The sequence below is a fragment of the Rousettus aegyptiacus genome, unplaced genomic scaffold (assembly GCF_014176215.1).
Source record: "Rousettus aegyptiacus isolate mRouAeg1 unplaced genomic scaffold, mRouAeg1.p scaffold_m13_p_14, whole genome shotgun sequence".
NCBI classification, from domain to species: domain Eukaryota; kingdom Metazoa; phylum Chordata; class Mammalia; order Chiroptera; family Pteropodidae; genus Rousettus; species Rousettus aegyptiacus.
This window is the reverse complement of record NW_023416289.1, coordinates 27182038-27209292: the sequence shown is the minus strand read 5'-3', so window position 1 is coordinate 27209292 and position 27255 is coordinate 27182038. Positions and strand designations below refer to the sequence as shown.

Sequence of the window (27255 nt, the reverse complement as noted above, 5' to 3'; positions counted from 1 at the left end):
TGGGGTTCACTTCCGGGGGTCGCACCGCTCCGTTCCCCACGCAGGGCTCTGGGCTCCCGTGTGTGCGCGGCATCCACCTCCCTCCGATCGGCCCGGCGGGACCGAGCCGAGCCACGGGGCCCGCTCCGGCCCGGCCATGAGCGCAGCCGCATGATGCGTTCCTGCCTCGGCCGCTGCAGTCGCCGCCGCCGCCGCCGCCGGTCAGGAGGAGCCGCAGCGCCGGGCGACCCCGCCCGGGCCTCGGGTGAGTGGGGCTGGTTGGGCCGGGCTGGCTTCTCACTCCCAGGTTTCCCGGCCACTCCCTGCCCCCTGCTCTCTCTCCTCTACACTGCCGCGTATCTGCGACCTTCCCGAATTTCTTGGGGGGCACTTCTGTGCCTGCACCTGACTTTCCCAGGTGTCTTCTTGTCACTCCTTAGTTGATCTTTAGGGATAGGGCCCGAATAGTAGCCCTAGCTTTTTTCCTGACCTTGGGCGTGACAGCTCTCCTAGCCACTGTTTTCTTCTCTAATAACAGGGTGGTTGTTAGGGCTAGAAGAGAGGGTGGCTGTAAACCCTTCTGTAAAGTTGTTTATAGGCATATATTACAATAGGCTTTCTCCCACATTGTTCTTGGCTTCTTGAATGCTCTCGTTCGTCCCTTATAAGTCTTTTACTTTTCTCTTTTATTCTTTGCACATCTTTCTCATTCATTATCGACCCATAACCCTGTTAATGATCTTTGGGGGATTTCCTGACAGTCATTTGGTACAATCAGGTCAGCCTTCAGGGCAGTCAATGCCAGTATCTTTTCTTAGTGCAGCCAAGGCTCATCTCTCTTGAGGAGTCATTGCTGCTGGAACTGAGTCTCTTTTTGCTGAGTCTCTTTTAGCTCACCTGAGCCTTGGAGTTCAGAGTCTTTATTGGAGTTTCATTACATAGGCTTGATTGATTGATGGACGCCTTTCACTTAAGGGCAACCAGTTTATTATGCTAGTTAAACTAGAGTGTTAAGAACTGTTGATGCAGCTGCCTTGTAACTTCTTTTGCTGTCCAGATTGTATACGGTGCTCTCCAAGGTGATGCTACAGTGTTACATTTGCAATGTGCTTAGTGTATGTACTTAATGCACATATATTTATCTATTTTACTCTTACTGTCTCAGAAATTTAGCTCAGTATATTTTTCTTCTTAAATTCTTCACCTCACAGATGATGAATTTAAATTTTTTTGATATTGTCTTAAAACGTTTACTTATCTAAAGTCACCTTTTACAAAGTCACCTTGTTAAATTTGCTTGTCAAGAAGTTACAGCTTGGTTAAAGTGAATGGGTTATTTTAAACACAAGTGATAAACTTCATTTCTTGAACACTGGAAAATAGAAGGGTTAGATTTGAAGTTATTTGGATAATGTACTTTTTGGAGTCAGACTAGTAGGTTCACATTGACTTCAGTTGAGAGATGGAGAACAAGACCATCCGAAAGGTAATTTCCTAAGGAATTCATAATACAATAATTGGAACTCTTTGTGCAAATGTCTCATATCAAGGCAAAGTGGATAAATGTGTACAGAAGTGTTCTATTACCAATGACTCAGAGCCTGCCTCAGGTTGCAATGAGTGAACTGGAACTTTATAGCCAACCTAATCAATGCACTATGAAAGCAGAAATCCTCTTCTAGAGGACAAGTAGTCATGAGCCGCTTAACAGTGGGGATATGTTCTGAAAATGTGTTGTTAGACGATTCGATTGTGTGAACATCATATAGTGTGCTTATGCACACCTAGATAGTACAACCTACTCCACACCTAGGCTATGTGGTATAGCTATTGCTTCTAGACTACAAGCCGGTAGACCACGTTTATTGTACAAAACAACACAAGATTAAAAGCACAAGAGAAAGTAATGCAATCAAGAGACACGGTAAACGAGATTATATGAGGCTGCTGCCAATGTAACACAGCTTACTGTTTTAAAGCAAACTTTTTTTATAAGTAGAAAGAATGCACTCTAATGACAAGAATTATAGTAAATACATAAAGCAGTTGTTTATCATTATCAAGTATCAAATGTGTTATAATTTACATGCCTGACAGTGCAGCAGGATTGTTTACACCGTCATCACCAGAAGCTAAGTTGCACTAAGACATCATAGGCAATAGGACTTCTTCAGCTCCGTTTTAATGTTATAGGACCATCTATATATGCGGTCCATTTTTGACTGAAATGTCGTTATGTAGCATGTGACTATATTGGCATGTATAGAATGGCCCTCTCAGTGAGAGTCCTCAAAGGAACTTAATATAAGAACAGGCTTGATTCAGTAAAAAGTGTGGACATACTTTTACATTCTTTCTAAAACTTACTGTAGTCTTGGACTCTGGTGATATAAGTAATATAATCTTTTTCAATTTGAGGAAATGGGACTAGAAATAAGTTCACATATGAAGTTAACATTTGGGACAAATTAAGAAATACTTTTCCTGACGATTCTATAACTTCCCTGTTCCAGTTCATGCTGAACAGCTCTATGATTTTTTTTTGAAGCAGCTTTTTGCAGATAAACATAGTACATGCTTGCTTTATAAAAAATTCGAACACTGGAGCACAGCATAAAGTCTAAAACAGTCATTCTTACTCCTTCTTGTCCCAAAGCCAGTGTCCAGGGTCAGTGTTAACTTACTGTGTGACCCTTTAGCTGTAGTGCCTCAGAAGAGTTTAGGCCAACTGTGATAGTCAACTGCAAAGTTTAGAGGGAACGGTCCACACAAGACCACCTTCACTTCTGAATCCAGCTGCAATGTTTGGGTTTCCCCAAACCACCTAATGTTCAGATAGTAGCTAGAAGGACTCATAGCTCTCACTGAAAGCTATTATACTCACAGTTATGGTTTATTACAGGGAAGGGAAGATGCTCTTAGGACAGAGTCCAGGGAAGTATCAGAGGCGGGTCTTCCATTGTCCTCTTTCCATGGAGTCGGAACATGTTACTTTCCCAGCATTGATCGAAACAGTATGCACGGGGTATTGCCAACCAGGTTAGCTCACCTGAACCTTGGAGTTCAGAGTCTTTATTGGAGTTTCATTACATAGGCTTGATTGATTGATTGATCATGTGATTGATCTCAGTTTCCAGGTCAGCTCATATGGTATGACCCAAAGATCCACCCTGAATCGTATTGTCAGTCTTTCTGGTATGACCAGCCCCTACCCTAAGCCATTATCACCTGTGGACAAAGGCCAGACCTTCTGTGTAAAGTTAAATTCTTTACTACATAGCATTCTTCCTTTTCTCATGGTTTCTTCTTTCAAAATATACTTTTCTTTTGCTTTACCATTGACAAATAACTCCATTCTGGATCATGGAAGAGACAAAGGCCACCGAGAAAGTTCTTTCAAAGGTGATTCCTTCTTAGGTAAAATATCTCTGAATATCTATTAGTCTTTTTCTTTCACTTGCCTCTGAGGAAGAGAGAATCCCTCTTTCCCAATGTTAACTCCTATCTGTCCTTTAGTGCACCTGTTATGGACAGACATTTCGTCGTTTACTCTCACTTGCCCCTTTGATTGTCTTTTTCTCTGACTTCTTTGCCTCTTTCTACAAACATGTTCTTGTCTGGCTAATCTTAGCTTTGCTTATACTTCATTACATTCTTGAAAAACCTTCAGTAGAATCCTCTTGTCTTATAAAACCCAGACTCCTTATGGAGCCAAGATATTGCCTTATATTGGTACAGCACAGTATAGTTTTGAAAACACTTATGTTATCTTATAGTGCCTGGTATGTGGTGGGTGCTCGGTAAATGTTAGATTAATGAATAATTGGCTAGGCAGAGAATGAGAGTCTTCTAATTGGAGGGAACAGCAGGAGTAAAAGCACCAGGGTGCGAAAGGGCATGGCAAGGGGAGCCAGAAGGAGCACTGAGCCCAGAAAGGTAGGGAGAGCAGAGTCAGGGGAGCATTGAACGCCATGGCCCCGAGGTTTTGGACTGGCTTATGCTGTGATTTTGATGGTAATTCCTGCAGCCACATAGAGGGTGGTCGGAACCTGGCAACCCTTTGAGGTTAGGATACTTTAGAGGTTCAGACCAGAAGTGAGGGTGCCTGAACTTGGGTTGTGGGAAAGGTGAGAAGGAAAGGACCAGTTGGCGGGGAAAAGTGTCATCAGCATGGAGGAATGAAGGAGGAGGAGGAGTTGTGTGCCTAGAGATTAAAAGGTGTCTAATAAACACTGGTTGTGTGAGGAGTGTTGTCAGTAAAAGGAAGGAGAGGCCAGCTCTGTTAAGTTGGTGGTTTGGTTCATTCTGGGAAATGGTATCATTTATTTGCTGCACCCACTAAGCAGGGGCAGTTAGAAGAGAAGCTTCCAGTTTCTCTTGAGACAGGCTGTTACAGTATCATTTCTGTAAAATGTTTTGAATTCTTAGAGTTTCATGTTTCCAAAATTTAATTTTTTCATTACAGAAATGCATTTTCTAAAACCAAGTACTCTAGGAGGCAGTATATTTTAATGGAAGAACATAGGCTTTGGAGTCAGAACGGTCCTCCACCCTTTACTGGCTGTGAACTTGAGCAAGTTACTTCAGTTCTAAGGCTTAATGTCCTCTTCCCTAAAATGAGCTAATAATAGCACCTAGCTTTTAGGCTGGTGGCAGGGGTACATGTGGTAAGGTACATAATAAAGCTTCTGACACACAGCAGATGTTCAGTAGTAATGTACTGGCAGTCCCTTTAGCCTAATTTCTTACGTTGTCATTAACTTGCAACGGAGAGTTAAACCTACTGTTAGCATGTCAAATGTTCATGGTATTTTGGATTTGGGTGAGTCTGATGTTATAAAAATTCACTTAATATTAAACAAGGAAGCTCTGTTTAGGAAAACACAGAAAGAGGTTGGGATTCATCGACCTTATTCAGGTTCAGCTATTCCCTGGGATAGAAGGTGTAAAGAGGTTTAGAACTCTGGGGCTATTTATTTCTGGATTTAGAATTCTTGAGGGTTTACTTGCCATGTTGGGATTTTTAAAAATCACTGCTTCATTTGACATTCAGAGTCAGGCTGTGGCTCTGGTTTTGTGATAAAGGTGAAACCTTCAGTATGTGTGTGAGCATGCCTTTGAGACTGCCTCATCCAGCCTTCGTGCCCCAGGAAAACCCCTGCTAGTATGGGTTTTTCTCTTCCTTCCCTTCTCCCTCTCTCCCCTTAACCTTTGCACATTTCTCTCCTTCTCCTTGTCTCCAAGGCCCCCCACCTTGTGAGCTTCCTCCCCATGCCAGATCTGCCACTTGGATCCTTTTTCATATTCCTTTCATATTCCCATGAGCTTCATTTCTACTTTTTCTTGTCTTCCTCAAGCATGCTCCATGATTGTCTCATTCATTCACTGAACAAATATCTGTGGAGTGTGCCATGGGCGTGCTGGGGCTATTACGAGGAACATTCCGTTGACGTGGTGACAAAGGAAGAAGACATCCAGCAAGGGGGAATAAGGTAAGAGGTGAGGTCACCAGGCTCCAGGATGGGTAGGATTTTATAAGCCACAGGGAGGTCTCTGGTTTGCAGAGGCAGCCATGGGATGGTTTTAAGTGAGGGACTGACTCCATCTGATTTCCATCTGTAAAAACTTACTTTGGGTGCTGAATGGTGATGGATGGTAGAGGCAATGAGTGTAGAAACAGCATTGATTAGGAGGCGATCCGAGTCTGCCCAGGTGAGGGCTCGTGTGCCTTTATCTGGCTGAGTGGGAAGGTAGAAGAGAGGGTCAGATTTGGGTCGCTTTGGAGGTAGAGCCTACAAGACTCGATGATGGTTAGATGTGGAGGTGGCGGAAAGAGTCAAATGAAGGATGAGTCTTGTGTTTTAACCTTGGTAGCTAGATGATGGTGCCATTTATTGAGATGGGAAAAATGGGGTCATAACAGTTTGGGGTGCGTGTGTGTGTGTGTGTGTGTGTGTGTGTGTGTGTATTGGGGGGGATGTTTCTGTGGAGTTGTCGAGGATTCAGTTGGATATATTCAGTGATGCATTGTTAGTTTGAGACTTTCCCAGATAAACATTTTTAACTACATTGGACTGAGATCCTGAGACAATTTAGAGCAGCAGTCCCCAGCCTCTTTGGCACCAGGGATGGGTGCTCCTATGAGAATCTAAGGCTAGCTGATCTGAGGTGCAGCTGAGGTGGTGATGCTGGCGCTGGGGAGCAGCTGCAAACAGATGAAGCTTTGCTTGCCTACTGCTTACCTCCTATATGACCCGGTTCCTGACAGGCCGTGGACCGGTACCAGTTCACCGCCCAGGGGTTGGGGGCCCCTGATATAGATAAAGGGGAACACCCAGGACTGAGCCAGGGCACTCTCAATATTTAAGTGTCTACGGAGGGGAGGGACCTAGTAAGAGACCAAAGTGTGGCTGATGAGAAAAGAGAAAAACTCAGTGTTGTCTCTACCCCGCCCCCAACTTTCGTCTCCTAGGCCCGTGGCTTCTTGGTGTGTTTCCCAGTTTGCCATCTTTTTGATCTGCAGTGTCTGAGTGCTGTTTTGGAGCGATTAAGTATTTTGGTATAAAAGATCTTTCTAGAAAGATTAAGGAACTTTTCTGTTCACAGTAAGGTTAATGTGCCAGCATATTTTTGAAACCTGTCTTTAGTTAGCTTAATATTCTGTTTTTGTTCTGTTCTTTAGAGTCAGTAATTTGAGGAAAAAAAGTTTCAGTAGGGTTCGAAAGCACAAACTACATATTTCATGGTTGTAAACTGATGGAAAGAACATTTAGAACATGATTGCAGTAAATACATTGTAGTAGATTACCTGAATGCTCCATTCTTTTACCAGGTTCAGTGAGGATTCTGACTTGCTTGGTAGTGTAACCTCCCCTAACTCAGGCCCCATCCTGGTTCACTTATCATTCAAGTTGTCAGCATACCTGGAGCATAAGTGCTTGAAATTCTGCCTTCAATCCCCTTCTGTGTAGTAACCTGTTTGCATGGCTGCATATGAGATCTTATCCTTATCCTGAATGGTGCCACCTCTGAATTCTTTATTTTTTTAATCACCTAAGAGCTTGTTAAAATACAGGCTTTGGTTCCGCAGGCCTGAAGTAGGGCCTGAGACTCTACATTTCTAAGCAGCTCTCAAGTGAAGCCTATACCGCTGGTCCTGGGACCACACTCTGAGGTGCAAGGCCATCATGGGCCTCTGTGAGAATTCATTATAGGTTGCTGCGTCACAGGATATGCGCTGATCCGATCTGATAAATATTGCCCATCTGCTCTCCAGTCTGGCTACACCACCTTTCCCCATATAGCAGAGGAGAGTGGAAGGTGTGTATTTCTGCGGAGAAGGGATCCTCTGAATTCTTAAAATTCACTCTGCCGACCCAGCCTCATCCCACCCTGGTTACCTTGTCACTTCCTCCAAACCTAATTCTCAGCATCGCCAGGACCTCCAGTTCCTTGATGTTTTCTGTTACCTGGCTTATTAGGCCTTCACCCTACATTCCGTGGTTAATCATTTAAGCCCAAGTCTTGCCTTTGATACCCTGGTTTTCTATCGTCCTCTTTGCTAATCTCCGACCCCACAGAAGCCTTTGTAGTGCTGGGCCAGACTTTTGAGAAAAGGGTTCGTCGTTCCCATCACTTGATCAGAAACTGGAAGTTTCCAGCACTGTCTGCACTCACAGTGTCGCGTTTCAGTCCTTTTTTGTCCCCAGCTTCTTTTTTCCAGTTTCAATAGCTATGCTTAAGTTTTCACCATTTCTTTTTTTTTCCTTTTTCTTTTCCTTTCGTTTTTAATACCCAAAGCCTACCTCCTTCCTATTTGTTCAGAAAACAGCGTTATGGAATGTGAACCTCTTTAGCTTCGGTCCGTTTTCTCTGTAGCCTACCCTCATCCTCTAGGGAAGAAGGGTCATTCTGCTTTGTCAGCTGTCATCTCCTTGAGTTTGCAAATTTGGACCCCCATTCTTTAAAAAAAGGGGGGGCCTATATTGCTTTTATAGTTGCAAGAAAAGTTTAAATAGTACAACATGAAAAATAAAAAAGAAATGAGAATAAACATGGCAGGACCTCTCAGCTTATTTTCTCTTCTTAGTCAGATAGCCTAATCAGCTTTCCTAGGCATATATTCCTCATTCTCTTTACATTCTGTTGTTTTGGGGGCTATTCTAGGCTTTTTTAAAGTGTAGCATGGTCAGATCAAGACGCAGCACGGAGTCCCAGGGACTATGACTTTGGGTGGATACTTAAACCCTGTGGGTCCAAGGTAAAATGGGGAAACCAAGTACTTCTTTAAAATCACCATAGCTTCAAGTGAGATAATATGTAAGAGGAGAAATTAAAAAAAAAAAATTCTTCCACTTTTACTTCTAGCTACATATGTCCTTCACTTAACTGCATTTTAAAAAAATTTTGCTTCTTTAATTTTCTCACCACCCTCTCTCTGAACTCTTGGCTCTGCACTGAAACCGAATCTGCTTGGCCTCTCCTGGCACCCCGTCCGGTGTGTTCACCGTTCCCGCCTTCCTTCCTGGCTTCCGTTCCTGGCTCTTTTCACCTCTTTCTCTCCTTTCATGCCCGTGTTCCCGTGGTTTAGCCTCATACTTTTGTGGCCTTTTGGCTGATCACATCCATTCCCACTTCACTGGTTTCTTCTCTGCTGGAGTCTCATTCTGTATCTCTAGGTTGAGGGCTGGAGGTCAGATACTAATTGTCTGCTGATCAGCTCTGCCGGCTCATCCTTCAGGCACCTCAGATTCATTGAGCCCAAATCTCAGCGCTCTCTCCCCGAGTCTGCCGCTTCCCTGTTCCAAGGGCGGGTCAGCCATGGCAGTCATGCCTCCGAGTCCCTTTTATTTTCCAGTACTGTGCCCTGTCCATTCCGTCCTGTTGGTCCCTGCTATGCTTTTTCTTGTTGTGACTGTCTCTCAGACAGCCGCCTTCAGGCCCCTGCTCCCCTCTTGGCCTCCATCATTCCTGCTCCGGGGCACAGCAGCAGCCTGCTGGTTGCCTGTCTTCCTTCTTCCATCTTCTCACTTTGTTGCGTCTTTTTAAAACATCTGTTTACCTAAATTCTGATGCTCCCCATTCCACCAGAGTGGACGTGCAGACTCCAGACTCCTCAGCGTGGCATTTAGAGTGCTCTGCTTTGGACTCCAGTCTGTCCTTGGACACATTTCCCTTCCCTCCTTTGCCCTGAGCGTGAGGCCCTTGGGCACACTGTACTCCCTTTCCTTTCTCTGTGCCTTCTCACACTGTTTCCTCCTGTCCTTATCTTGCTTGTCCATCAGGGCCCACCATGCTGTCTTCTTTACTGACACTTTCCGGTCTCTCCAGACAGAATTAGCTGTTGTCATCTCTCGCTGTCATCACACTTTGCTCCTAATTTGGGGATGACACTTAGCACATTATTTACAAGGCTGATTCCCAACTCTGCCTGTTTGTGAGCTCCTGTGAGAAGAAGGTCATGTCTGTGGTCGCACATCCTCGGGCCTTGCAGAGTATGGTGCTTGGAGTGCCCTTGCCCCCATGTTTGAATTAAATGGATCTCACACAGCTAGTGTTTGCTTCATATGCTGCCTCTGTGCCTGAAGCAGAGATTTGCTGATTTCTGTGTTTTATAGGCCATCACTGGGTGTGTGAATAGTAAAACAACGATGAGTTTAACCAGTACTTCAATATAAACACGAATACCAGACTCTAGGGTAGACTCTCTTTTCATTGTCATAGTGAAATAATTGTATCTTGATTCTTTTTTGTAGTAACTGTTCACCAAAGAGAGAATACAGACGTCTTTTTGTTTACTTACTTGTTTTCAGTTTGTGAGAAATACATTTTCTGTTTATAGCCAAGGAAAAGGTAAAGGGAAGAGATTAAGACACTTAACCGAAGATACAGTTAAAAGTAAATTGAAGGCAGGGCCTTGACTCCTGAATGCAGTTCCTCTAGGAAAGAAGCCGTTTGAGCAGCTTAGGCTTTCACACCTGCCACACGGACTTGTGCTGGTTATTTTTTCTCTGATTCATTTTGTTGTTGTTGTTGAGGCTTCATTATACAATGAAGCGCACAATTTTAAGTGTGTAGTTCATTGCTTTGTTTTTTTTTTTTTAAAAAAACAGCACATTGAACTTTGCTTTGACAAACGCACATATGCCTGTATAGCCCACTTTCCCATCTGGATATAGGGCATTTCCATCAATTCAGAAAGTACCTTGGGCTCTTGTCACTTATTCCTCCTTGTGTTCAAAATCCTGTTCTGTTTCTTTGAAAACAGTTTTGCCTGGTTTAGGGTGCCACATACGTGCATTCATACTGCACATCTTCTGCATCTGGTTTCTGTTGCTTAGCATATCTTTGTGATTTATCTATGTTATTGCATGTATTGGTAATTTTTTTTTTTTTTGCCATTTTTTTGCTGAGAAGTGTGCCATTGTATGAATATACCATAGTTTGTTTATTCATCTCCTGGTGATGGATATTTGGGTTTCTGGTTTGGGGACTATTATGAATAGAGCTTCCGTGATCAGTTTTATACTTGTGTTGTGTTCATATTCATTTTTCTTGTGTAAATACCTAGAAGTAGAATTGCTGAGTCATAGGATAGGTGTTTGTTTAACTTGGAGAGAAGGCACCAGACTGCCTTCTGAACTGGTTGTTGTGTTGAGTACTTTTTAAAATTTATAAACATATTTGGGATTTAGTCGCATTATAGAGATTCCACTGCAGAGCTAGTACCTGCAACTGGCAGTCCTGTACTTTGCAAGGCCAGTTTTATTTTAAAATATTGCTAACGTAACCTCATTTGAAAATAGTCAAAATATTCAAAATGAATGTGAATAAAATGTTGAAGATATTAAGCCATAATTAAATATTAGTTCAGAATCTCATATGGCATTTAAAGTGGTTGGCTATTGCATAGATATCTGAATAAAGTTACTATATATAAATACCATATGTAAAAAGTCACCACTATTAGTTTAAGCAGCTTGACATTCAAGGTCACGTTTGTTATTAAGGGACTCAGAGCTGGAAATATGTTAGGGTGGTACTGAGGATGGAGCGGGAGGCTGTCCGGGTAAGTGCAGAGGGAGAGCCGAGTCCCGAGGAGACCTGCAGTGGTGGGGTGGGCAGGAGACGCCGACAGCAGAGCCTGGCTTAGGCGGAGGTGCAGCGAGCCTGAGACAGGAAACACTGAGCACCTCTGGGTTACCGAGAGGAACACCAGAATCTGTTGGGTGGCAGAGACCAGGGAAATGTACCCTCCATGCCTCTTGGTCCCCCTGCCCCCTATCCCTTCACCCTCTTCCACGCCGGCCTCCTGGTGTCTGAGTCAAGGGTCTTGGTTTCAGAAAACAGATACCAGATGTTTGTTTCCAATGAAAGAATGGGCAGAGGACCTGAACAGATATTTTCCTAAGAAGACATATAGCTGGCCAACAGATACATGAAAAGATGATCAGCTTCACTAGCTGTAAGGGAAATGCATATCAAAACCACAAGGAGATACCACTTCATACCTATTAGAATGGCTGTTTCAATAAGATAAGAAATAACAGGTGTTAGGTTGTGAAGAAAGGGGAATCCTCATACACTGCTGGTGGCCATGCGGCCACTGTGCAAAACAGTATGGAGGTTTCTCAAAAAGTTAAGAATAGAGCTATCATATGACCTGGCAATCCCTCTCCTGGGTATCCACCTGAAAATTTTGAAAATACTTTTTTGTAAAGATCTATGTACCCGTATGTTCATTGTAGCTAGCATTAATCATAATAGCCACACCTAAGTGTCCTTGGACAGGTAATTGGATAAAGATGTAGTACATATCACAATGTAATATCACTGAGCCATAAAAAGATGAAATATTGACTATTTGTAACAACATGATGGGTCTTGAGAATATCATGCTAAGGTGCAATGTCAGAAAAGGACAAAAACCATATGATTTCACTCATATGTGAGATATAAAATAAAATAAAAATAAAACAAACTCATAGTTTGGTTATCAGAGGGGAAGAGAGTTGGGGGAAAATGAAGAGGGTAAAGGAGTCGAATATATGGTGATGGAAGGAGACTAGACTTTGGGTGGTGAGTACATAATGCAATATATAGATAATATGTTATAGAATTGTACACCTGAACTTATGTTATTAAGCAATGTCACCCCAATAAATTTTAAAAAAAGAAAAAAAAAAGGAAAACACAGACACCAACTGAGAATTTGCTTAAGCAGAAAGATAATCTATATTGGAAAGATAGGATAACAACAGGATGGACAGGCACCAGGCAGCAGAATGGAAGCCAAGCTCAGCAGGAAGTATGTTTGTTCAGAGGCTGCCTCCGCCAGACCTCCTTTTGTTTGGGGGATGGACCTCCCTGTTTGGAGGATGGACCTCCCGGACTGGTCCTCTAATCTTGCTTTATTTTCTCTTCTGCCCTTCAGTTCTCCTTTCTGGGAGATTTCCCCACTCTCTCATCCATTCCTATTTTTAAGATTTCAACATTCTACTGTCATATTTTTATTTTTCAGTAACTAGGAAGTCTTCATAATGTTCCTCTTTTTGTTTCACAGACCCAATTTCTTACTTCTTTTTAAGTTCTCTGTGTATCGTGCTTCCTCTGAATTTCTTCCCCCTCCCCCCACTTCTTTTTGAGGCTTTGTCCTTCATAGGACCTGTTTTGGGCTTTCTTCAGAACACCTGAGTATTGGCTGTTCTTTCATATTTAAGAATGAGATGTGCCAAGCACTCAGAGCCTCTGTGTCCATGGTAGGGTGTCCTCTGGTGGCCCTCGTCTTAGGAAAATGTCGCAGTGTATCTGACCTCTTTGTTGGGGTTTCCCTACATCTTGGTATCTTTTCTCTCGGGCCAGATGAGCGCTTCTAGAGAGGCTGTCTCTTCACCCACCTGCCAGCGAGCCAGGTAGGAGATGCGGACTGGGACTTTCTTCGTTCAGCGGGTGGCCCTCCCTCCCACCACGTTCCCGCAGGGAACTTGCTCCCTCGGTCTAGCACCTCTCACCCCTCCTCCTCCCCTTCTCCCTCTTCTCTGTTATTCCTTTCCTGTGGCTAGTAAAATGGTTGTTGACTGTTGAAATGCAGGCTGGTCGGATTTGGTCTGGATTATCCCCCAGGGATCTTTCTCCAGGGATTTTGGTTTAAAGATTTGTATTTAACACTGTGGCTAAAATAGCAGAAGGATAAAATGGACAGACTTAAATTCCTTAAATTTCAGGACTGTCAGTCAGTTTACTAGTAATGAAAACTTAGAGGAGTAATGATTCATAGTTAAGGATAGTTCTCAATAACAACTTTATGTGTAAAATGTTATTTTGGCTTTATATGCTCCAAAAATTAATCATACTCTAAGAAATTACATGCTTTTGTATCATAAAATAAGTAACTTGTCTAATCGACTTTTATTGGCTTTCAGATCCTATCACATAGGACAGTATGCATCTTAAGATCCTGAGGAAAAGGCGCAAAATGTTCAAGTAATGTTTCAAAATAATTTGTGAGGTAAGAGTGTGGTTCTTTGGGTGTATAATCACTGTTTTTTTCTGACAGCTGGCACCAGTGGTATACTCTTGAAAAGGCACTACAGGCAGTATGAACGGTTGACAGTGACATGGAAATCATCCCTCTTGTTGTCGCTGGTTTACTTACCCACCCCTCCAATAAGGGGAGTGGACCTCGGGAGGGGGAGGCCAGGAAGTGGACTGGTAAGCCATTAGCAAGTATTACAAGATAAGGTGAATGCTCAAGTGTAAGTGTAATGGAAATGGAAAGTTTTTGCTTGTGTGGTTGTCCCTTTTAATGAGATCTGCAGTGTAGCTTTTAGTATTCTGGGAAACGGGGCTTTATTTAACATAAGGACAAACAGCTTAGGTTCAGGAGCGTAGACAAAAATCCCATTAAATCAACCATTAAAGTAGGAAAATGATGATGCGACATCTGCTTGGCCATCAGTCAATGTGTGGTGCTTTCAGGTTTCTCCCAGAAATGATCTTCAGGAGTATTAAATCAATAGCAATTTTGGTGTTAGTGTAGCGTAAGATTGCAGCCTCACCCTAACAAGTGTGTTCAGTTTAGTACTGCATCACGAATCGCCTTGCCATTGCTCTCATGTTTCTAGTATTTTTAGATCAGCACAATGTAAAGGAATTGTTTCTTCATTTCCTCCCCTCCCTTCCTGTTGCATTAATGAAGTGTAAATACAGTGACTCAGAGAAATGCTTGTGCATTTTATGACAGATAACCGAATGCATCCAGCCTAACCTTGCTGTGTCCATTGATGGCTTTCTTGAAAATAAAGTGACTTCTGGGTATCAGATGGTTTCCCTTTGTCTTCTAGTGGATTTTACGAATTTGGCTCAAAAGCCCGTGAGCATTATGCACCTGCATCCTAATATGCACTTCTAGGAGCATCCTGCCATGCCAGTGTTAGGTGCTCTTCCTGCACAAACAGACCTGCCGCCTGTAGCCGCAGCAGAGGCGTACCACCACAGGGCCACGCTCTGGCAGTTCTCGCCAGTACCATGACCGGAAGGTCACGTGTGCCTTTAGAAGATGTTCAGGGTCCTTTAGAAAATGTTCAGGATAGAACTCAGACTACACAAGCGTTGTGCTCTGACAAAAGGCTAGTCTGTCTATGGACATGTGGCTATGCCGCTGGTTATCTTCCCAGGAAGCAAGTACCCATTTCTCGTAGAAAGTATCCTACTGAGGAATTACCATAAAGCAAAGGGATTCTGGTTGGAGGAAATGTTCAGTTTAAAGTTTTGACGTACAGTTATGGTTCACTTAAAATGCTTAAGGAAATCACTAGGAAACTGTTTGAATCTGAGAGAGGTACCAGTTTCTCTTTGTTGCATTTGCCTGTAAACAAACGTGCACTTACCAATGGCATGCGGGCACCAAAGGGAACACAGGGAGAAGTGACCTGGACCCTCTATATGGGGGGCTGGCAGTCAGGGAGGGAAGACAGAAGCTCGCTCATGGTAGGAGGTGGTAAGTACACTGCAAGTAGAACTTATCAGTGTGCCCCGACTGTTCAGAAGTAGAGAAGCTTCCAGATACGTCTCAGCCCCCTGACGGAATCAGGTTTTACAGCAGTGTGTGTGGCCAGAACCAGTTTGCGCCATCCTCTCCAGGTAGTCATGTCTGATGTGCAGAGACCCTTTTCAGAGCACACCTCAGAGGAAGGAGAACTATCTTCCTGGGATGACTTGCTTGGAAGAGAGAGTTAGGCCCTACAGGGTGAGTGGGGTTGTATGGTGAGAATGGACTCAGCAGAGGTGTTTGCAGGGGAGTTGGGCAGACGGATCTGGATGATGTAGCATTCAGTAAATGCTAGCTGAAAGCATGGCTGGCTAAGGTCTGCCCAAATTCTTTAAGTTTCTTCTATTTCACTTAAAAAATTTTTAAGCTGTTTTGTCTGATCTAAGGGCAAAATTATTTTACTGGCCATAAGGAACAATTTCAGTTCTCTCTTGTATCAGTCAGTATTTTTATATCAACAGGGAATTCTGCAAAATATGAACTCGAGTCAGATTCATCGATTCACTAAATGTTTTTGTAATCACGATGTTTCAGTTGCATTTAGGAAAAAAAGAACGCAGATTCGAAACACGGTACTGGTAACCACTTGCAGCAGACCTGGTTCCGGCATTCATGCTCACCACTCCCACCCCCGCACCTCGGGAGGGTCTCCGGCCCTGTGTGTGTTTGCAAAATGAGCAGCACGCCTGCACTGAGAAAGCGCTTGGATCGTTTGATAAAACCATCGGTGGTTTTCTATCCCTTGAACACTAACGTCAGATGAACTCTGACTTTATTTCCCTCGTCTTTATCATAAGTATTACTGCTCATTTCAAATACTGATAAGAGAAGCAGCCAAACAAGTTACTAGGACAAGTGCAAGGTTGTTTGTTCGTTTCATTGGATCCCATTGTATTCTGAGGTATTGGGACTTTAGAAAATATAGGAAAGATGTCAAAAGAATGGACTGATAAATGAACTAAACTTTAAAAGATTAAAATAGAGAGGAAGGGCATTCTAGAAACTGTATAGAGTTCAAGAAGATAGAGATAAAAATGGGAGCCTGCGTCAAAAACATGATCACATGTTATCCGAGTTAAAATGGAGAAGTGAAAGTAAACTGAAAATCAAATTGAGAAAACCCAAGTTAGAACTATAAGCTCGATGTGTAGTGGGCCAGCATGAAAATGAGTAGAGATGTAGTCATTTGTCACCAGTCCATCATGCTGGCAGGCCTGTCTGTGCAAGAGCTATAAGGTGAACCGCGCACCCAGGCAGAGCAGGCCGCACGGGGCTCGATGGCGTAGGCGGGGGCCGGCAGCAGTGGTGAAGCTTTCTGTCCACTGTGGCTTGGGAATTTGAGTGCTGCGATTCTGCATCTGGCTTTTTTTTCTATTTTTCCCATTACCTTTGTCTGTCCAGGCTGTAGCTGGCTAGGTGACAGCATGTAGTGTACCCTGTGAGCCTCATCAGCTGTGTCCATTCTCCTTCTAGGGTGCGTCGGGGAAATCATGCCGTCATCAGGACACCGGCTCCGCGATGTCGAACACCATCCCCTCCTGACTGATAATGACAATTATGACTCTTCGTCCTCCTCTTCTTCCGAGGCCGATGTGGCAGACAGAGTCTGGTTCATCCGTGACAGCTGTGGCATGATCTGTGCTGTCATGACGTGGCTTCTGGTTGTCTATGCAGACTTTGTGGTGACGTTTGTCATGCTGCTGCCTTCCAAAGACTTCTGGTACTCCGTGGTCAACGGAGTCATTTTTAACTGCTTAGCGGTGCTCGCCCTGTCTTCTCACCTGAGAACCATGCTCACCGACCCCGTAAGTGCTCGCTGTCTTACTGGATTTTTCTCTTGCGTCTGGTCTAGTGTGACACCATAGACCATGTGGCGAAGGGCCTCTTGCTCCTGTAACCTGTTTTTATTAATTCCTCGATATCAGCTTGTAGCATTTTTTATGTCTTAATTGGAGAATAAGCATCACATAGAAGCGATATCATGGTATGTTTATGAGATATATTCCCATTGCGCTGTTTATTCAAATGAAGTGATTGTACTCAGTAACTTCTAAAATCTTAGTTGAAATATTTTGTACTCTAAAAAATGAAGTGAAAACTGAGAGATCTGGGATCTAGATTTCACCACTGTACTAATCTTTTAATTGCCTTTTGTAAGCAACTAATTTAACTTCTTTGAGCTAAAGGTTAGTTATTATATCTAAGTTCTAACTTTATAATTCTCTTATTTTTAAGTCTCAGCTAAAATCTGAAGCAGTTGTCTCATTCTAGCCGGTGAAAGGTCAAAGTTCAGCCTGTCTGGAAAGCAGAGGAAGGGCTCACCAATTACTGGTTCCGTCAAGTGTGGGTTGTGACTTTGGGTGAAGTAATTGCTAAGTAGAGGTCAGGTCCAGTGCACAGTGAGATATATGAAAACAAGGGCGGAGTAATGGGCTTATCTCCGGAGCAGTGGCCATGAATATAAAGATGGGCCATGTCCCGCACAGCGAACTGCCTTTACTTCCTGATGTCTTGAATGCCTCTCGATTCAGAGCCTCCACACTGGATGTGAGGCTGTTTCTCTGTACCCTTTAGTCATCACTACCCAGACCCCAAATCCCCTAGTCCTAGGCAACCACTAATCTCTCTATATCTGTGGATTTGCCTGTTTAGAATGTTCGCAGAAACTGAACCATGTAATATGTGGCCTTTTATGTCTGGCCTCCTTTACCCAGCACAGGGCTTTCAGGGTGCATCCATGGATAGCATGTGTCAGTACTTCATTCCTTTTTATGGCTGAATCATGTTCCATTGCATGGCTAGACCCCATTTTCTTTATAAACATTATTAGTTGATAGACATTTTTGTTGTTTCCACTTTAGGCTATTAAGGATATTGCTGCCATGAACATTTGTGTGCAGGTTTTTTGTGTGGACCTGTTTCATTTCTCTTAGGTAGATACCTAGGAGTAGAATTGCTGGGTTATATGTAACTCTGAATTGAACTTTTCGAGGGACTGCCGGACTGTTTTCCACAGCGGCTGCACCAGTTTATGTTCCCATGAGCAGAGCACGAGGGTCCAGTTTCTCCATCTCCTCATGTTATAGTTCATCTTTTTTTTTTTTTACCATAGCCATCCTAATGGGTGTGAAGCAGGATCTCACTGTGGTTTTGATTTGCATTTCCCTAATGACTAATGGTGCCGAGCATCTTTTCTCGTGCTGCTTGGCCATTCTGATGTCTCTGGACAGCCATCCATTCAAGTCCTTTGTCCATTTAGATGTCACTGTTTCAGCCATGCTACATATTAAGACAATGATGGCAAGTTACTTCTGGGAGTCAGTATAAATAAAACTGAGGAACCCAAGGCAAGAATCCTGCCAAGAACCCCGCAGGCTGCAGAACTGGGATGTGGACGCTGTTAGAGAGGTAGACCGAGGGGAGAGCTGGACAGGCCCCTCAGGCTTTCTCTGTTCCTTGGGCGTCCTGTCTTGCTCAGCATCCTGGCTCTGCCTGCTGCCTAGTGAAGAAGCGCAGCCCCACTGACTGGACCAGACGGGGTTAGAATTGTTAAGTTCCAAATCCGCATTCCTGAAGGAGAGACTGCGTGGCCCAGCGGGGTCAGGTGTATTCACTCTTTGTCCTCTCATCGGGGAGTTTGCTTTACCATCCCCGGGTCCAGTGTGGGCTCAGCTAGAACCATCACACCAGCCTGGGGTGGAGCAGATACCCCACTGGGACTTCATGTCATTTTACTAAACTACAAGTCAGTCTTTGCTAGCATTGGCTTTTGTTTGTTATTTGAGAAAAGTCATTGAGTTTGGTCATTGAGCAAAAAGCCCCGCTGTTGGAAGATGAGACTTTCACCAGCCTTAACATTCAGAAACACACTGAGAACTTAAAATTGTGAGAGGACATTGAATGATTAAAAAAGGGCCGTTCCCTACCCCAGAGCCCACGGACCCTCCCCCAGAGCCTGCCGTCCTAAATCCCCAGCCTTTTTTTAACGAGCATCAGCCTTCTCAGTGGGCATTTGCCGAGTGCCCGACGAAGGGCTCCTTTGAGGGAGCCATAGGTCCTGTTCCAGGCGCCCTGCCAAAGGCATTCTGTCATTAATCCGCCGGCACCTGGAAGAGCTGGGTGGTAAATCCACAGCTGAAAACGAGACCCCACAGCTAGTAAGAGATGAAGCCGGCATTCGAAAAAGATTTGTCTGTCTCCAAAGCCCCCGCTTTTTATTAAATTCTTACAGACATTTCAAACATACGTGGAAGTAGAGAGAAAACAGTGTCGTGAACCCCAGTTAGCACTTCATGGTCAGCCTGGTGTCAGCGATACCCTTACCTAACTCCCTCTCTTCCCCGCCCTAGAATATCTGGAAGTAAATCTCAGACACTATAAAATTTTATTTGTAAATATTTGGGTGTAGCTTGAAAAAATAAGGGCTCTTCTTCATTAAAGCCTAGCTGCAATGTCAGTAGCTCATGTGGAGCAACCGAATAATTCCTTAACCAACTGTGCAGTTAGAGTTCAGAGTTTGTCAGTTCTTTTACACTGTTGTTTGAATAAGGCTCCAAATCAGGTCTATACCTTGGAGTTGACACATCAAATGTGTCTCTTTTAATCCGTGTAGTCCCTTTTCTCTTTTTTTTTCTTGAGATTTTTAAATTGAAAAATAGTCTTTATCTCTTAGCTTTCCTCCTTCTCTGGAATTTTCAGCATATTTTAACATGTTCCTCATCCTGTGTTCCTCATAAATTAGTAGGGAGATCCAGGGGAAAGCCCGTGCTTACCTCCCCTTTGGTTAGGTCCCAGGGATCCAGAACGCATGACAGGGAGTTGGGGGTCAAGAAGGAACTATATGGAAAAAAAAGTATGCTCTTCAAAGCCTAACTTCCCTGGACATTTGACTTTTCCTAAGTGTGGGTGTCTGCTGTCCTTCTGTGTGGTGGGTTAGAGGTGGATGAGGGCAGGGTGTGAGGTCAGGTGCCAGAAGAGACAGCAGTAAATCAAAAAGCCGTTCGGAGAGCTTTGTGCAGAAGGGGAGCAGTAGGACCATTTAGGGTAGGAAGCAGCCCAGAGACATGGCTGTGGCCTGGTCCCGGGATCACAGCCCTGGGGAGATGGGTATGAAACATGCAAAATGCATTTTCAAGGAAAACATCCTCTGAAAGTGGTTAAAATAGAAATGTGAGCTTGAGGAATGTGCCTCAGCTGTTTGGAAGGTTCTTTTGATGGAATGAAGAGTGGTCCCCACTGGTGCGGAGGAAACAGGCGCTGTGCTGGAGGTGGACCGTGGATGGAGCCGGCAGCTGGTGTGAGCCGAGCGCAGGGGCCGGCTCTCCTGCTGCGTGTCCGGCCTGCGAAAGCACGCCTCAGAAGACTCAGAATCACGGCGTAGGTCATGGGGCTATGGGAGAATCATCTTGAATTCCTTGAGGAGCTTCATTGCCTGACCAGGGTCCCGAGCAGCAAAAATGAACGCCTGGAACCAGGAAATGCCTTAGACTCCAGTCTCTAGTTGCTAAGTATCACCTAACGATTATCTGGCTACCCCTTTGTGGGTACAGCATAAGCTGTTTTCTAAAAAAAAAAAAAAATGGGTAGTGTTGGAGTGCTCTGCTACCAGAGGGTGTTCGGTCACATTTGTTTTTTACTATGGAAAATTACGCACGTGTCTCATAAAAATTAAGGTGTGTGGTGTTTTAAAGCTCATTCATTTTCTCTTGTTAGCAAATGTGTGACGCTGTCACCAGGAACATGATTACAACGTTGTGGTATATATTTATAAAATCGTAACAGTGTTAAGGCTGGATTGGTGGAGGAAATTTGAAAGACTCCAAATTGTGGTTTATAAATTAAGTAAAATGTTGTGCCCAACATTCTGATTTCAAAATTTCAAAATTTCAAAATAAGAGTTTAAACCCTTACCTTTAAGAAATGCTAGGAATTTGACCAAAACAGCTTCCCCACATTAGGATGATGAAACTGACTGATGCTTGTTTGGAGGGAAGTCAACTATGGTAAAGGGTTTGGCAAGAAACACTCGTATTGTGCCCGAAGTCCCCGGGGCACCTCCTGGAGGCCTTACTTCCTCCTGGTGACAGGGCGCGGGGCCCTCTGCCTGGCTCACCAGGGGCCGTGAAGCCGGTGGTCATCAGTCTCCAGATGATGACACACTAGCCTGCTGAGCTTTTTCACTTGGGTGTCAGCCCCTCCCCCACAGAGGTTGGGATCTGTCCAGCCCGCACATCTAGGCTTTAAATAGTGCCAGCGCCGCTCCTGCTGGTGCTGACCAGTAGGACTCCACTGGAGTCCCTAACCGTCCCCTTCCCCTCTTCCACCTCAGGCTTCCCAGGGCCATTCGCGCCCAACCTTCCATCTTCTTGTGCTGCTTTTCCTCGTGCCCCTTTAGTACCACACCCCTGGCCTGCTGGACCCAGTGGCTCAGTGGGGCTTATTCTCTAGAATTGTGCATTTCTGCATGAAGTACAGGCTCCGAGGGGTAAGAAATGGGATTCAGACCGTAGTTCCTGCATTTAGATATTTCAAACACCCCCACCCACTCTGGTCAGAATGCTTGTCTTAGTCCACCCTGCCACCACACCCAGACTCATGTTCCAGACACGTTTTTCCTTACGTCTCACCACTACCCGAAGATCAGGCCCTCGCTGCCCACTGCGCGGGCCTCGCTTCCACGCGTCTGGCCTCCAGCCTGCATGGTTCTGTGGGGACGGCTCCTGGCCGTCAGCTTTTGGCCTCTTGCCATCAGTTCACATTTCCCTAACTCGTCTTCCTGTCGCTTCCCTATTGCTTATCTTTCTCCAGCTCCGCTAGCACGTGGGGCATGGGCAGTGCGCTGTTAACAGCCCCTGACCCCATGGCCAGGCTCGGAGTTGGGTCAGGTACTCAGGCCACACTTTCCAGGTTTGAGTGTGAGTGCTCTTGATTAGGTTGACAGATACAGATGCATTACATATAAAAACACGAGATAAAGTCCTGCGTGAGATTGTTTTGTTCAATGTTCCCCTCCTGCAGCTGATAGGAAACTGTGGGCAGCGTTATCAGGCCAAGCCCATGAGAATGGGGTGATAAGGAAAAGTGTGACCGAACTGACTGGCACCCTTGGGGACAATCAGCTGTCCTTAAGCTGCCCTTTGCTTAATAAACAAACCTTGCCTCTGGTGTATCTTGCATTAGCTAGAAAAAAATACAAGTGACTTACAAGTTTATGAAGGGATAATAAGGATTTTAGTTCATTTTAATGCATGTTATTTTTTATGGAAAAAAAACTTCTGGTCCTGCCTAATGGACATTTTTCATATTAATATGCTTTAAGTGGCATCTACAGCAATATTAGTATTTTATGATACATAAAATCTAACACTAATTCCTACATTTATATATCGTCTATTTTTAACCTTCCTTTCTCTCCAACTAAAACACATTCTTATTAAACTGTAGGGGGCAGTACCCAAAGGAAATGCTACTAAGGAATACATGGAGAGTTTGCAGCTGAAGCCGGGAGAAGTGATCTACAAGTGCCCAAAGTGCTGCTGTATCAAGCCCGAGCGTGCCCACCACTGCAGGTACCACGGCCCCTCCCTGAGGCCGGCCCTAGTGCCCACCACCGCAGGTACCATGGCCCCTCCCTGAGGCCGGACCGAGCACCCACCATCACAGGTACCACGGCCCCCTTTCCTAGAGCAGGAGGACCCCTCGGCAGCCTCTGACCAGCATTACAGTTCCGTGTATTGGACACATGTCCTGGGGTTGTGTCCCCTCGGAGCAGGGAATACTGAAAATCAAACCTGTCTCTTTCAGTATTTGCAAAAGATGTATTCGGAAAATGGATCATCACTGCCCGTGGGTGAACAATTGTGTAGGAGAAAAGAATCAGAGATTTTTTGTGCTCTTCACTGTGAGTAGAAATATTTATGTAGTGACATATTAAGTTTTAAATTCTTTAACTAGAATCTTGCCTGGAGCAGGTAAATTTATTCTATCAGACCGGTTTCTCCAACCTTTTCTCCAAGATTCAAATTATAATACTGTGCTGAGATTGGTAGTCCATCAGATAAATACATGTTGCTGGTATTATTTAGGTGTTTTACTGTCATTTAATTCTCTCTCTGATACCCTGAGTCATTTCTTAATAGCATCTTGCTGAAGTGGATTAGAACTTACTTCTTGTCTACAGCCATGCCACCCTGAGCACGCCCGATCCCATCTGATTTCGGAAGCTAAGCAGGGTCGGGCCTGGTTAGTACTTGGATGGGAGACCACCTAGGAAGACCAGGCGCTGTAGGTGTTAAAAAAAAAAACAAAAAAACAAAAAAAAACATCCTTACTGCAGATGTCATCTACTGCAATCAATTCCTTCCCTTGTTAATTTTTACTGACAAATGAAATGGAGGAGTCAGCACAAGATTAAGCGGTCTTCGGTTCTAGAAATACGTCATTGTTCACCAGTCGTAACCAGTTTCTCCCTCGTTCCAGATGTACATAGCTCTGTCTTCAGTCCACGCTCTGATTCTCTGTGGACTTCAGTTCATTTCCTGCGTCCGAGGGCAGTGGACTGGTAAGCTCACACTGTGTGTGTCTTTCTTGGAAGTCATGCTGTTGGGTGAAGAGGGGAAAACTTTAAAGGAAGAACTGATTTTCCAGTTTTGAAAGAAATCCTCACGATTATTTTAGGAGATTTTTTTATGATAAGTTTTCACATTGCCTTTCTGCTAGTACGATGAAGCCATAAATATAACTTTTCTTCCGTAGTCAATAATTTCTGCTAAATAGTTTCATTTACATCGTGTAGACATTGAGATTTTATGGAAGTTAGTAGTATTTCCACCAAAGCTGGCGTGTGTTTTCTGATGAGCTAGCAAGGCCTCATGTGGCCTTGCATGACTGAATGTGAGTGCAGTACAGACGGGCCTAACGTGCCCAGCTCTGGACATGCAGGCGGCTCAGACAGACGCCCCTCCCCAGGGTGGGCGAGAACAGCCCGCGTGTACTTCCCGTGTGTAGGTGCACATGCCTCTCTTCTTCTCCGGCTTTAGTTGCATTTTAATAAGCACGTTAATACACAAATATAGTCTTAATGGAAACTTCGGGTAATATGGACTCTTTAGAAACTGGTGACCAGGAAATGGCGGTGTGAATTTTTGCTTGAAAGGGCTGACCTCCTCTTCCCCTTGGTGAACAGTGAACGTGCCTGTTACAAAAGGAGCACTTCCTCCTGGAAGTCGGCCAGGGGCTGGCACTGTGAGGATCCTTTTGTGAGCGAAACATGCTGATATCCTGCTGTTTGAGGAATTCGTTGTGCTCTGATGTCCAGTGTCAACCCACTTTCTCTTGTTCACAGAATGCAGTGATTTTTCACCTCCAATCACTGTCATCCTGTTGATCTTCCTGTGCCTTGAGGGTCTCCTGTTTTTCACTTTCACTGCAGTTATGTTTGGCACCCAGATCCACTCAATATGCAATGATGAAACGGTATGCTTTGTTCTTGGCTGTATTTGCTTAATATTTGGTGAAAGCTTGAGTAAATGGGAAATCGTAATGTCAACAGCAGGTGCACGTATATTAACGCAGGAGATTAATTGGGCAGCCTTCATAAGCTCCGACAGGTTCGCTGTGTTTGTTCATCCTGTCATCATGCGCAGTGCATATTTCAGGGATCAGTGTGATTTGAGAGTCAACAGAGCCGGGCAGATTCCCATTTTCTAGGAGACTCAGCCCCCTGGAATAGCTGGGCGAGTTGCAAGGAATTGATTGTAGCTCTAGAGCAGGCACTTGATAAATATTTGTAATGAATGAATGAAGGGCTGTCCCCTGGCCCTGAGGACCAGCTCTCTCCTGCACCACTGTGGCTGCCGGGGCTGTCCACTTAACTGGTGGCCGCTGTCTGATGTTGGTCTGGCCAGCCTGGCTATGCTGAGGGAGGCCGTGGGGGCCGGCGCCAGGAAGGAAAGCCCACGCTTCACCTGACTGCCTCATCCTCAAGTGCAGGGGAATCGTAAAGTTTGCTGTTATTTTCCGCTGACGTAACCACTGGATGTGTTGGGGGGTTTTCCTGGCACTGCCACCCACTTGCTTATCTGTCTGCTTCCAGGAGATCGAGAGACTGAAAAGTGAGAAGCCCACCTGGGAGCGGAGGCTACGATGGGAAGGGATGAAGTCTGTCTTTGGGGGGCCTCCCTCACTCCTCTGGATGAATCCCTTCGTCGGCTTCCGATTTAGGCGACTACAACTGAGACCTAGAAAAGGAAGCCCAGAGTTCTCAGTTTGAGGCCCCTCTCATCACACCAGAACTGGTGAACCAACTTTATTTACCTGGGGTCTGAAAGGGTATCGACAGCTCATCTGTGACCAAGGGCAAATGGAACCGACCCAAACCAGTTGCTTGCAGCAAGCAGGGTTTTATAGATTTAGTCACCGACTGCAGATTCTCCAAACGAGTACCTGGATGCTGCTCTCATCAGTTCTCACCTGTACGACTAATGCGAGGGATGTGGCCGCACGAAGAAGCCAAATGCCATTCTCCTCCTGCGCAGTTAGGATTTTCGTTAAGAGTACTTTCATTTTCTAAGAAGCTGTGTGGGTTGTTACATAGGTTATGAAAATCCTGTGTACTGAGCTGCTTTTTTCAATCATGAAGAAAAACAGTCAATCCAGTGAACAAGAATTCTCCGACAAGCGCTTTCGGGAGTTCCTGCCGGCCCCGAGCAGCAGAGCTCTCCCTCGATGGGCAGGGGCGTTTACACAGAAGTCAATGTTGGTCTCCATTAGCTCTGACACTTTGCACTGAATTTGCGAAGGATCTGTGCACTGAAAGGCGAAGGCGGCTTCAGGTACACTTCCACCGCCCAGAAGAGGCATTCTCTGACCCTGCAGCAAGTCTGCGCGTGTGCGTCTGCGTCTGTGTGTACGTGTGCGTGTGTGTGTGTGCGCGTGCATGCGTGTTTTAAAATTGACAGTGTTGTGTAGGCGATGTATCGTTTAACGGTTGTGTGCAGCAAACAAGCTATTTTTTAGAAACCGACGTTTCAGGGAAGCGGGGAGAGTGGCCCGGGATCCTCCTCCCGTGGCCTCACTATGAATGTATTGCAACCTGGAGAATATCTTGATCCAAAGAACAGTCATTCCTGTGCGGTCCTCTGTTGCCCTCCTGTTTTCATTTTATCTTCAAAATCTTCAGTGCGTGGGGGCCTTGGAACCGACTTTTTTTGTTCCAGCCAAAGTGGCAGTGTGCGAACGGCACCTCAGTGAGAGAAGAGCAGCGTCTTGCGGCGGCCTTCACCTTGTGCGCCTTGTCACTCGTGCGGCTTGGTGGGTGTGAAGAAGGAGGGGCAGACGTGGCAGCAACGAAACAGAGAGACGGGCGTTGGCCTTTGGGCGTCACTGAGAAGGTGAGGGGACTGCAAGGCAACGAGCCCTGGATTCTGTGTCCAGAGAATATTCAGGATGGCAACAGCTTGTTTGATTTTTTGGGGGTGGGGTGGGGTGGGGGTGTCATTTATGTTTCTCTAACCATGTCACAAGTGATAAAATAAGACCATTGGTGCAGAGCTTCAAATTATGTCAGAAAGCAAATAGCTCCCCTCCTTGGGGACTCGCCTTAAACCTGCCTGGTCTGTCCATGTCGTGCGGGACTCACAAGGAAGCCATCTGTGACAGTCCGAGGGTCCCTTCTGAGCCTGCCTCCCACGCCGAGAACTGCTGGAGTTTCCCTCCTGGTCTTCACTCCTTTCTGTTCATCTGTGAACCGTTTTGTTTTTGTTTTTAATTAATGTGTACCCTATCCTAATCAGGGCTTCTACCACTGCTGATGCAAAACCACAAAGGGACCTACTTGAGACACAATCATAGCCAAGTGAACAAAGCTATAGGATGTTCTTGAAATGGACTAAGTCACTGCAGAAATGTGTGAGCTATTAGGGGATGGACTGTGTCACAGCCAGAGGGACAAAACACGTGTAGTGGGTGATCCAGGAGACTGAGTTTCCAGAGATTGTCTTGCATATTCATTTGCACATTTGTTGTCTGGGTTGGACATGTATACTGGGCTTCGATGTGAGGCTTTTAATATGTATATCCTGTTTATCAATTTAAAAAAATTATCGAAGTGGTTGAATCCTGTGAGACTTGGCAAGTATGTACAAATCAAGTATACTTGACTTTTCAACCTCTTCTTTCATTGTAACTTTTATATGAAATAAAGTCATCAATTGACAGTTCTCAATTTA

General features: G+C 44.8%; 1 protein-coding gene and 1 non-coding gene across 3 annotated transcripts; both read left to right on the top strand.

Annotated features, from left to right (window-relative positions):
* The first annotated feature begins 8 nt into the window (after nt 1-8).
* Nucleotides 9-27255, top strand: ZDHHC7 (zinc finger DHHC-type palmitoyltransferase 7). 2 transcript variants are annotated; one of them, XM_016165942.2, is made up of 9 exons: nt 9-244; nt 5337-5471; nt 13401-13486; nt 16502-16833; nt 22472-22596; nt 22832-22928; nt 23507-23588; nt 24372-24502; nt 25122-27255. In XM_016165942.2, exons 4-9 carry the CDS (start codon nt 16519-16521, stop codon nt 25296-25298), a joined length of 927 nt encoding a protein of 308 aa, XP_016021428.1. In that variant the 5' UTR covers nt 9-244; nt 5337-5471; nt 13401-13486; nt 16502-16518; the 3' UTR covers nt 25299-27255. The 2 variants fall into 2 exon arrangements, with proteins under 2 accessions (XP_016021428.1, XP_016021430.1); XM_016165944.2 differs by lacking the exon at nt 5337-5471.
* LOC118611617 lies at nt 23200-23318 on the top strand. Its single transcript, XR_004954531.1, has one exon. It is a non-coding gene; the product is annotated as a 5S ribosomal RNA (ribosomal RNA).